The sequence below is a fragment of the Penicillium longicatenatum genome, assembly GCF_028827895.1.
Source record: "Penicillium longicatenatum strain IBT 33135 chromosome Unknown contig_1_segment0_segment0, whole genome shotgun sequence".
Taxonomy (NCBI): Eukaryota; Fungi; Ascomycota; class Eurotiomycetes; order Eurotiales; family Aspergillaceae; genus Penicillium; species Penicillium longicatenatum.
In genome coordinates this window covers 1,723,346-1,734,192 of record NW_026643119.1, presented here as the reverse complement: position 1 = coordinate 1,734,192, position 10,847 = coordinate 1,723,346, and the positions used below count along the sequence as shown (strand labels likewise).

The 10,847-nt window shown below is 51.1% G+C and overlaps 2 protein-coding genes across 2 annotated transcripts; one reads left to right on the top strand and one right to left on the bottom strand.

Moving 5' to 3' along the window:
- Positions 1–836: 836 nt before the first annotated feature.
- On the top strand, positions 837–8,180 carry N7484_001430 (tetratricopeptide repeat protein; the record flags this gene model as incomplete). The annotated part of the gene is made up of 3 exons (XM_057111850.1): positions 837–2,441; positions 2,496–3,102; positions 3,148–8,180. 3 exons carry the CDS (start codon positions 837–839, stop codon positions 8,178–8,180), a joined length of 7,245 nt encoding a protein of 2,414 aa, XP_056976587.1.
- Positions 8,181–8,570: 390 nt separating this feature from the next.
- On the bottom strand, positions 8,571–10,186 carry N7484_001429 (Zn(2+) transporter ZRT3; the record flags this gene model as incomplete). The annotated part of the gene is made up of 3 exons (XM_057111849.1): positions 8,571–9,884; positions 9,942–10,072; positions 10,132–10,186. 3 exons carry the CDS (start codon positions 10,184–10,186, stop codon positions 8,571–8,573), a joined length of 1,500 nt encoding a protein of 499 aa, XP_056976586.1.
- Between the last annotated feature and the right edge of the window lie 661 nt (positions 10,187–10,847).

Sequence of the window (10,847 nt, the reverse complement as noted above, 5' to 3'; positions counted from 1 at the left end):
TTAAATCGGAGTGAAGGTGTTGAGATGACTAAGGGCCACACGACCACCTTCGAACCGCAGCTGCTGTGTTTAAGAACAAGAAAGTCTTTACGTCACCCAGAGGACCTCGTGTGGCATATCCGTCCACTCGGGCTCCATTGTCTCCAAAACATTCACCTTTACCCCACATCCATACAATTGATTAATGAGGTCAACTCTACAGGTGTCATGGGCCCTCCTAAGAGACGACGTCAACCCCAATGGCCGCGCTTTTTTATTTGCTGTTAGCAATTGAGGCCAATTGTAAACATAGATTATGGAAAATCTAGACGAGCGTAATGCCACGCTATCTTTGTTCTAGCTATCGAGATTCGAGATAAACAGTGACGAGACGGAAAGTTAATGTGGGGACATCACCTGGTCGAAATACCCACTTCAGCTTTTCAGAACTATCCTAGCGCATCATCGACTTTACTCCCATACTGGTAGCGATGCAATCAGAGCTCTCAATTGCTCAGTTGATCCGCTTGCAGCCCTTGGAACAGCACCAAATCATGGCATGGCTCACTGCCGGCCGGTTCGAACCGCATTGTAAGTGTCTGTTTTGGATGGACCCCCTCGATGATGGGGGCTATCTTCGGCGAAGCCGAACTGGATTATGATGCAATAAGGGAAGGAGGTGCTGAGTTTGGCTACTTACTACTTATTCCCGCTTAGCCTGGCTTGTTCCTTCCATTTTGATTTATCACTATGAAAACTGAACTCAACGAATTACAATAACTTCAATCTATACTGTTTGACGTCACACCTTTCACGAATCTATTCTATTTTTCATCTTATCCGACTACGCACACATCATGTCCAATCCCATGAACATCGAACCCGAGCCCGAACAGGTGAGCCAGGGTAACAGCTCCTGGTTTACGAAGAAAATAGGCAGAAAATTGTCATTGACCCGCTCCCCCAAGGAAACGGCACAATATACTACTGGGCAAAGTGAAGCAACAAACGAGGCCACTGGCCAGAGTGGTATTGGTCAGAATGCCATGGATCAGGGAGGGGAGGTCGATAAAGACCTGACACCTGGAGATGTCAACGATCTCAAAGACATGACTGGGAAGGAGGAAAACATTAAGACTACCGCTAGCCAAGGTGATGCGGCGGAGGCGATTGGTCAAACCGGCTTGAACAAAGATATCAGCAAGAAGAGCATTGACGACGTTGGCCAGCGACTCTTTGGCCATCGGGGAAGTACTTTTGGACCGAATAGCGACATCAAAAAGGGTCCTATTACGGAGGGATCTGGTATGGTTATGGACCAGAGAGATACAGGTCAGGAGCTTATGGGTGCCACTGGCTCTGGCTCTGGAACTACATCTGGAGCTGGAGGAATGGGCACAAGCACTGGAGCTGGTCTGCTTGGAGCTACTACCGGAGGAACTGGTATGTCTAAGTCTACTGCATCAGATACCAAAGATACCAATATGTCTGGTACTGGAGGCATGAGTCAAGAAACGACCGGAAGCCAAAACATGATGGGAAACCCCAATGTTGCTGGCGGAACTTTCACCGAAAACTCAATGGACCAGGAACTCGACAATCAAGCACATATCAGCTCGGATGTGTTTGGTGATAAGAACGGTCTTCAAAATACCTCGACAGGTGGACATGTTTTTACCTCCCCAGGAATCGAACAAAAGCTTTCTGAGAAGAGGAGACTAAGCACAGAAGGCAAACACCATACGAAACAGAAGTCTATGCGAGAGGGAGGAGGACCTAGCCAAAGCGCTATTGGTAGCTCAACTCTCGGTGGTGCTGCTATCGGTGGTGCTGCTATCGGTGGTGCCAACATGGGTGGCGCCAGTAGCACCGACAAGGGTGTCATTGGCCAACAGCCTAGTACGACAGGACAGACAGGCAAAGGAATGACAACACAGGCTCGCATGTCGGGCGTGCCTGGCGGAGGTCTTACACAAGCTATCGGTCAAAGGTCCTCCCGCAAAGGACTAGGCCAAAATGGAATGGGTGGAATGGGTGGCATGAACCAAGGCCCCATGACCCGTCGCAAGCCCATGCCAACCAAGGCGACCAGGTCAGTCGAGGATGCTGGAATGGCCTCGGGGACTTCACGGACCATGATGCCCCTGGGTAGCTCTAGTCACAAGGTGACCGTCCTGCAAGAGAAGGTTCATGCTGTCTCGCAGAAGTGCAAAACCCAATTGGGTGGCTCTGCCAGCGAGGTCAGTCAGCGCAGCCCTACTGTGGACGCTTTCTTCGATTCAGTGGCGGCAGAACGTCTCCGCTGGATGCCTCCCGATGGAAGTAGACTTGATTGCTGTCTTCGATGGGCCTCCCGGCTGGCATATGCAGTTGATAATTTACGGGAGTCAATCGGTGCTTTCGCTCCTGGAGCAAACGAAGCCGCGAAGCTGATTTGGGGTTTCGAAACAATGCTCCTGGAGGTAAGCTAAAAGTACCTAGGCAAGTATGGGAAAATTAACTAACTTAGCTATTAGTCTGATATCGACAACACAGATCTGTTTGAAAGTGTCTTTGGCCGGTACGGGCGTGTTGCTGTGAGCATTCGTCTGCTCCTCCAATATGAGAGTGTTTACAAGCCATCTCCGGAGCTGCAGCCAGAAGCCGCTGCTGTATTCGCCGATCTCTTGGAGATGGTCTGCATTACTACCATCAGCTGTGTTGAGGGCTTCAAGGCCAAGGAGTCTGATGCAGTCATCAGTCACAATGTTGATGCGGCCTTCGTGACTTATGCTACCCGCTATTCGACCCACTGGAATGCTATCGTCGAGGCTGCAACTTCCAATGTTGTAATGCAGAGCTCATTGATCTGGTCTAGTGAGGAGCTTGGTAGCCTTCGCCAGTTCCTCGGCGTACAGGACCGTCCTCTGCAGTTCATCCTTGACTCCCGTAGTCATACTCTGGCTGAGGGGTCGTTCGAGTGGTTCAACAACACCCTGTACGACTTCACTGTTGGCAAGCATCCTGTCATGCTGGTGACTGGCGGTGCCGGTTGTGGAAAGAGTGCTATGGCACAGTGGACCGTCGACCGAATGCAAGAATCGTCCGACCACGAGGGCTGGAATGTGATTCCTTACACTATTCGTGAGTACAGAACTCTTTCTTAAATAATCATACTAATAGACACAGGCGCCGATGTTCCTGTTGCAACCTTACCTCTACGTATCTTGAAAGGTATCTTGCACCAGATGCTGGACCACTGCGTCATTGAAAAAAGTATCCAGGAGGATATTCTCTTCCATGTCGCCAAGGCTGCTCAGAGTGCACTTGATGGTGCCGGAGAAGCAGAGGTTGAAGACAGCCTGTGGAAGGGCATTCGCACTGGACTGGAGTCTGATATCCAGTACATGTTCGTGGTTGATGGTCTCGACCAAATAAAGGGTGGAGACCCCGATGCCACTGAATTCATGGACAAATTCAGCGAAGTCTTGGCTGAGCAAAACGAGGGTTCAAAGATGATTGTCTTCACCCGCCCTCTGAAATCGAGAATGGGCTCAAAGAGTATTCAACATTACGCCGTACCGACATCCAAGACCCAAGTTGATATGGAAGCCTATGTCCACAAGAAGCTTTGTTCTGCATTTGACTCTGAAATCGGAAAGAGTGGTCAGCTCGACACGGCTGTAGATACCATCGTCAAACGATCCCAAGGCTCCTTCAGCTGGGCGGAAATGGCTGTTGAGTATGCTCGACAGCAGAGAACTCCTGGCCAGGCTATTCAGTCTGTACAAGGGCTGCCTCAGTCTATGCAGGAGCTGCTTGACTTCCATATGAAGAACCTGGATCTCAGTAAGAATGAGGCCAAATATGTCCTGTCGTGGCTTGCTGTTGCTGAGCGACCACTGCTGGTTGAAGAAGTCGACAAACTTTTGGCCGTTGATACGAAGACTATAACCTTTAAGTCTAGCTTCGGTCACGAAAATACTGGATGGAGCAAGTCTTTGAGCCCTATTGTGATGACTCGCGATGGGGTTGTTTCCTTCGCACACACCTGCATTCGCGACCACATCATTAATCAGGCTAGGTCTGCCAGTGCCAAAGCACCGCTCAATCTGAAGGAGGCTCATTACGACCTCCTCACCAGATCCCTTGCATGGGTACAGCTTAACGTCAAAGAGGAGACCGATATCTCTATGGATAAACTGGGTATGGAAGAACGCAATCGTCTCTTCGACAAACACGTCGTCCTCGAGTACACGGCACGATATTGGCTTTCGCATCTTCTATCTTCACATTTGGTGACAGACGAGGGCGAATTTTCCTTCAACGCAAGCTTCAGAAAGCTGGTCCCCGTGACCGTTCTGTTTGCACGTCTTGAATTGACATGTCGAGAATCGCAGTTCACCCGATCCAGTGTTGTCGAACTCTACCGACTAGCGACAGACATTCGCCGCTTGGTCCTAGGCGAGAAGTCAATGGCACTACTACAGAGCTTGCTACTCAGTGCCCGCGTGTCCAAATTCGCCCATGCTAGCCATGCTGATGAGCACTGTTACGAGGCCTGGAAGCTCAGCCAAGAGCTCCTTGGTCAGTCCGACACGATCACCTTGACATGTGCCGAGATGATGACCCAGTCGTTCACCGAGCGAGGTACAATGACCTCCCAACAGGAAGACATCATGAAATATTTGATCTTGACCGACTCGGAGATCACCGGTGTTGAATTCAATCAGCGCTTGAAATACCTCGGCATGATTGTTGGCATGTACAAGTACCGTAGCGAGCAAGAGTCTGCTCTCACCATCTCAAAGCAGTTCTACCAGCAGATTCTCCAGAAATACGGTTCAAACTCGAGCCAGTCTTCTGAGACTGCAGATTTCTTGACCAGCGAGTTCTCTGCTACTGGTAGCGACGAGATGAGCCGCGATATTGCGCGAACCAAGTACGATACTGTGGTTCGTACGATGGAGGTTACCGACGAGCGTCGCATCAAGTACACCTTGTTCATGGCCCAGCTGTACGAGCAGCAGGGTGAGAAGGCTCAGGCACAGGGTGTGCTCTCTAGCCTGTGGGCTGGTCTCAACTCCCGGGACATCGACTCCGTTGACATGATGGACAAGAAGGCAAACGTTGCCCTTGTTTACTATCAGTTCTTGCGCCGCCAGGGCAGAAATGACGAGGCCGAGGTCATTATCCGTGAGCTTGTCGCAGACCTCGAGGTCACTGGGGTTCACTCGCCTGAAATGATGCAGCGTGTGCAGCTCCTTCGTGCCGAGACGCGCGAAATGCATATGTACAGCTTGGATCGCTCTCTGTCTATCCTGATGTGGCGTTATTACAAGGAGATGAACCAGGAATATTCCGCCGAGGCGAGAGTGCTGGCTTTGTCGCTTGCCGAGAGCATGGCTAACACTGTCTCTATTGAGGATAGCCATTCTCTTTCTGGAAGAGACCGCAGGCTGATGGTTGAGCTTTTGGACTCCATCACCTCATCTTCCAGCAATCTTACCGTGTCCACATTGATCCTGTGCCATAATTTGGCCAGCATCTATGTCCGCGAAGAGGACTGGGTTGAGGCCAGTGACTGTGCCAAAGCTGTTCTGCAGCATGTGTGGCCCGCAGTCGAGCAGGCCGGATCCCACAAGGCGTTCACGACCGAGTTGGCTCCTCCTGTGGCAGACCTGGCTTTGGTTCTGGCATACTGCCACATCCGCAGACTGCATCTAGAACAGGCTACCATTGTCTATGAGAATGCATTCGGATCTCTCATCTCTTCTGATAGAGTCCCGGTACCGTCGGTGTTGGCTGTTGCTAAGGCCGTTGTCGAATTCTACGAAACAACCTTCCAGTTCACCAGAGCTCTGGCTCTCCTGCACTCTGTCAGTGAATTTTTGACCACTCGATTAGGCGAAACTCACCAGCATACCATCGAGAACTTTTATCTCGAGGCTGCACTTGCCAACCGTCTGGAGATGACCCACGAGGCCAAGAGCACGTACCAGCGCATCTACAAGTGTACAACCCGCGACGGCAAGGTTGATCCCCAGGGCTTCGAAGCTGCCTTTGCACTTGTGTCATTATACGAAAAGGAACTTCAGTGGGATGCTGCTCTGGATGTGTACCGCCACATGTGGCCTACCGTTGTCATCGAGGACAACATGAAAACCACATACGACCGCACCAGAGTCGAGAGAATGTTGGAAAAGACCTACATTGGCTATATGACTATTCTCACTACACACTCCAAGAGTGTCGATTTCTCTGAGCAGTACAAGGTCGCTTCAGAGTACGTGATGACCTGTCGCAACGTCTACGGTCCCACGCACCAGAAGACACTGAGCGCCACTCTGCTCTTCGCCGAATTATGTGAGACCTCCGACTCGCATATCGACCAAGCTATCTCGCTCTACAAGAAGCCCTTCCAGACCAGCGAGTGGATATCAACCTCTCAGTCCTCCAAGGGTCTCGACCAGATGACTGCACCACTACCCATCACGCTCAAGCACAAGCTCGCGCAGCTATTCGTCCGCAAGCGCGATTCAACAATGGAAGCCCGCTCCCTCTACACAGAAGAATTCCAGCTGGCAAAGAAGACAAAAGGTTACTTCTCCACCACAACGCTCTCCTGGCTCCGTGAGCTAGCCCTCGCGCACTCCCGCCAGGGCACGCCAACATCCGTCCAGCAAGGCTGCGCCATTGTCCACACATATGTGACGGACGTCCTCCATGCCGGTGGCGAGTCGGATTCAATAAAAAATTGGGCCCGCAAGGTCGCCGCAATCTACCTAGAGTGCGGCTTCATCGACGGTGGCAACAGCATGCTGGACGAGCTTCGCCAGCGTGTAGTCTATGGTTCTGATACTTCGGTCATGACACTCGGAGACCGACACGATGCTGTATTCGTCGCTGCATTCGAGGAAGCATTCGGTCGCCGCGCAACCTATGATCAGATCATGAGCGAGATGGCCCGCGAGATGCAGACACAGCAGACCTTTACCAAGAACCTATCTGGTCACGACTTCATCCCGACCCTCGTGTCCGGAGACCGTCTCGCATACCTGCAGACAGAGCAGAAGCGTACGCGTGTCGCGACGGAGACCCGTACAAGACTGTACGAGTACTTCTGCACCACTCTATCCGCGACTGCGATTTCAGACCGCAAGATCGTCAAGCAGTTCTATTCTATCTGTCTTCGCGAGGTCCGGACCGAGAACTACAACATGGGTATCTTGAACACGACTACCAGTCTTGTCCGCGACCTTTGTAATGCAGGCATGTTCCAGGACGCCAGTGACGTTACAGGTGTCCTGCATTCATTCCTACACTTGACAGACGGTCTAAACAGCTACGAAAGCATCATAACCGCCACGAAACTCTGTCTATACCTAAGTGGACACCAAGCAACCCGCTGCGAAGACGACAAGCTCTACAGCGAGATGTCCATTAAAGCCAAAGACCTCCTCCAGGAACTCCTATCCGCATCTAAATCCCTCGGAATCGAAATAGTCGACCTCCCCTTCAACGAGCTAAACGACATTATTACCCTACTGGGCGAATACGAGATGTTCGAGGACCTAGAAGCCATCCTCACCCAACTCTGGACATCCAGAATCGTCCAACGAACCTGGACCCCAGACGTAGTCGTTTGGATAGGCCGCCGCCTAGTCGAAACCCGTTTCTGCCGCGGAGCCATCGACTCTTCGATCCGGCTTTGCCGCGATATCTGCTACAATCTGCGCCAAGTCTGGGGAAGCTATGACAACGTCACGCTGGAAATGACAAAGCTTCTTTCGGGGCTGTACACTGCATCGGGAGATCATGCTTCTGCAGCTACGTTGCATGAAGGTGTTCTTCATGATTTGCTCAGTGATTCTGATGCGAAGAACCATCCGCAGGCAGCCGATACGGCTATGCAGCACATGGAGTTGCTTAGTCGGGCTCAGAGTCGAGGAAGTGGATTGAGTTCGAGTCGTTCGGGTGCGCATGCGGATTTGGTTGCGCAGGTTACGGAGAAATTTGGATTGAAGTCTGGACAGATTCAGGGGGTTGGGGAGAAGCAGGGAGAGTCGTTTGGGGTTTGGTCTAAGCCTAGACGGTTTAGCATTGATATTGAGGATTTGGATGATCAGGGGCAGATGCATCATAATCATCTGAGGGAGTCGAGTGGCAGTGGGATTATGGGTGGTTCTGGGGCTCGAAGGATCTCGGTACAAGCGCTTTGAGATGGAACAAATTGAGATTGGATTTATTGCTTAGGTTTGTTTTAAAGACGAGATCATTATGACCAAATTGTATCGATAGTTGAGTTCAGTCAATATCAGTTTTCTCTTATCCCTTCTATACGATTGTAGGAACATAGTATCAGCTACAAGGGGATGGAGAGTCTTCGTAATTTGTCCGATGGTTGCCAACATGGATTCAACTCTGGATCGAGTGCTGTTTATGAAAAAGACACCGATTAACAATATACCAATGTGTCACACCCTCTATGCATCATGCACTATGCAAGGTCTTCCAAATGACAAATACAGAACGCCGGCCGATCTTATCTTTTTATCCATCAAGCAGGGCAGAAACAAAACGAATGTGAATGTGCAATCAGAAGAAACCGTTCAAGCCGTCAAGGCAAAGCTCACACCCATTATTCCCATGCCAAGAACTGCAAACCCAATGCCCATATTTCGGTGGTGAGTCAATCCCAGGCCTTCACTGAACAGCGACAACGCGACGTAGGTCATCACGCCGGCCGTGACGGCGAACATACCTCCATACACACCCCAGGATGGCCCCGTTTTCTCATGGCCAGTGTGCCCCGAGGTCCAAATCCACAGAGCGGCGAGGCCAGCGCCGGCCGGTTGGCTGATTCCACCGAGAATACTGGACCAGAACATGGCTTTCCAACGGGAGCCAAGGGCTAGGTATAGAGGCAATGCCATGGCAAAGCCTTCCACGATGTTATGGATGAATAAGGCGAGGAATACAGTCAGTCCAAGGGTTGGACTAGCATGATTGGTCGCATATGTGATAAAACCTTCTGGAAGTTTATGCAAGGCGATGGCCAATGAGGTTTGAAGACCAATGGAGAGAAAGGCATTTTGTGGAACGTGGTGGTGATGTACACCATCCTCGGCAGGTTTAGAAGCGTCATCGATGTCTTCACGGGCATTATCATGGTCATGATCAGGCTGAGAAACATTTTTGGAATGCTGATGACTAGAGTCATCCTGGTGGAGATGCGCCGGGGATGAGGCCGAAGAGTCCGCAGCACTAACTCCTGCATGGCCGACGAGATGCTGGGTAGAAATAGCGTCATAGTACCCCGTATCAGACGCGGTCCGAATAGAGTCAATGGCCATATCCACGGCAGGATCTCGTTCCGAACCCAGTTCCACGGACTCATCTGTGGGTGGCAGACTAGCTTTGGGAAGCACCTTGATACATTCCTGACCACATGTCTGGGAAATACCATAGCACGGTCCACCCTCATCACCGATATCCTTGACACCACCCATCAGGGAGCTGACCCGCCGTGAAAGGATCGCGCGTAATGATTCCCGCTTGAGAGCTCTCGCTGAAGGATCCGTCCGTTGTATAACGGCAGGGGTGGACTTGAAAGTCTGGGGTTGCTTCGGTCGCAGAAGAGGAGTCCTCTCTGTGTGACCTTGACCGTTGGCCTGGCCATGCTCACTGCGTGCACCCAGTTGACCCTCGCCACGCTCGGGGTCTTGTTCCGGAGCATGAGTATGGGCGCAATCGACCACATGAGATGGGATGAAGCGGTGGGCAAAGCCGGATACAACTCTAATCACAATAGCACCGGCTAGAAACAGGCTGATCAAGATATATGCGGATGCGGAGGGGGAGAAGCTGGCGCGCGTGAGGTATTCCTTTGAGGTGGGGAGCATGCTATAGAGCGAGGTGAAGAGCTGCGATTGGTTAGCAAGCTGGGGGAACACAGCATCGGCAAGCTTGGAGCAACTCACCATCACACCAGCACTCAGACATAGTGAGGCCGACAGGAAATTATTGCTGTTGGCGATCTGAAAGGTCTTGTCATTGGTGACCCGCCGCACGACCAGATCGGCGCAGATGACGGCGGCTCCGAGGACACAAGCTACCGACTGTTAATTAATTTGCTCGCATAAATGTGCTGGCAGGATGGAACAGCCTTACCCACGCCGGAGACACCGCTCATTACCCAGCCCCGGAGGTCGTTGCTGGCAGCCATTGCTTGTTGGAAGAAGTGATGTAATGAAGTGGCATTCAATCCGGACTCGATCTGTTGGCGGTCAAGCTCTTTCGCCTCTTTCCTCTTCCTTCGATTCCAAACCAGAGAAGTGGGAAAGAAAGAGAGAAGAGCCCAAGTCCCCAGATCCTTGCACCTTTATTCCCCAATAATCTGCAGGAGCGACTCAGGCCATCTGCCTCCCAAGGTCCTCAAGAGGCCTTGACCCCCCATCCCCTTCGAACCTATGAACCAATCAAAGTCTATGAAAGCTGAGCATGTAGATGGGACGATACTGAAGGACTGAGATGACAATCCAGAAATAGACTATGCAGTTGCATACAGCATTTGACAGCCTTTTCCCCGGTGAAGTCGATTATCTATACGGAATACTACACGTACTAATGGCATGTGGGGTAGGCTAAGTAGTCAGATTGGGCACCGTTCTTTATCCTATTATTACACAATATTGTGTCTAACTCTTATTAATTGAAACATAAAAATGAAGGCAAGCTACCCCATTGATCCGATTCCGAAGCTCTATATCCGAGTACATCATGAATGCAAATGCTGAGATGCAAGTGCTGCCCAAACTTTGTTCCTGAGGCAACACTGCAGATGCGAACTGGTGACTGAGCATCTGATTTGCTTACGAACTCACGAG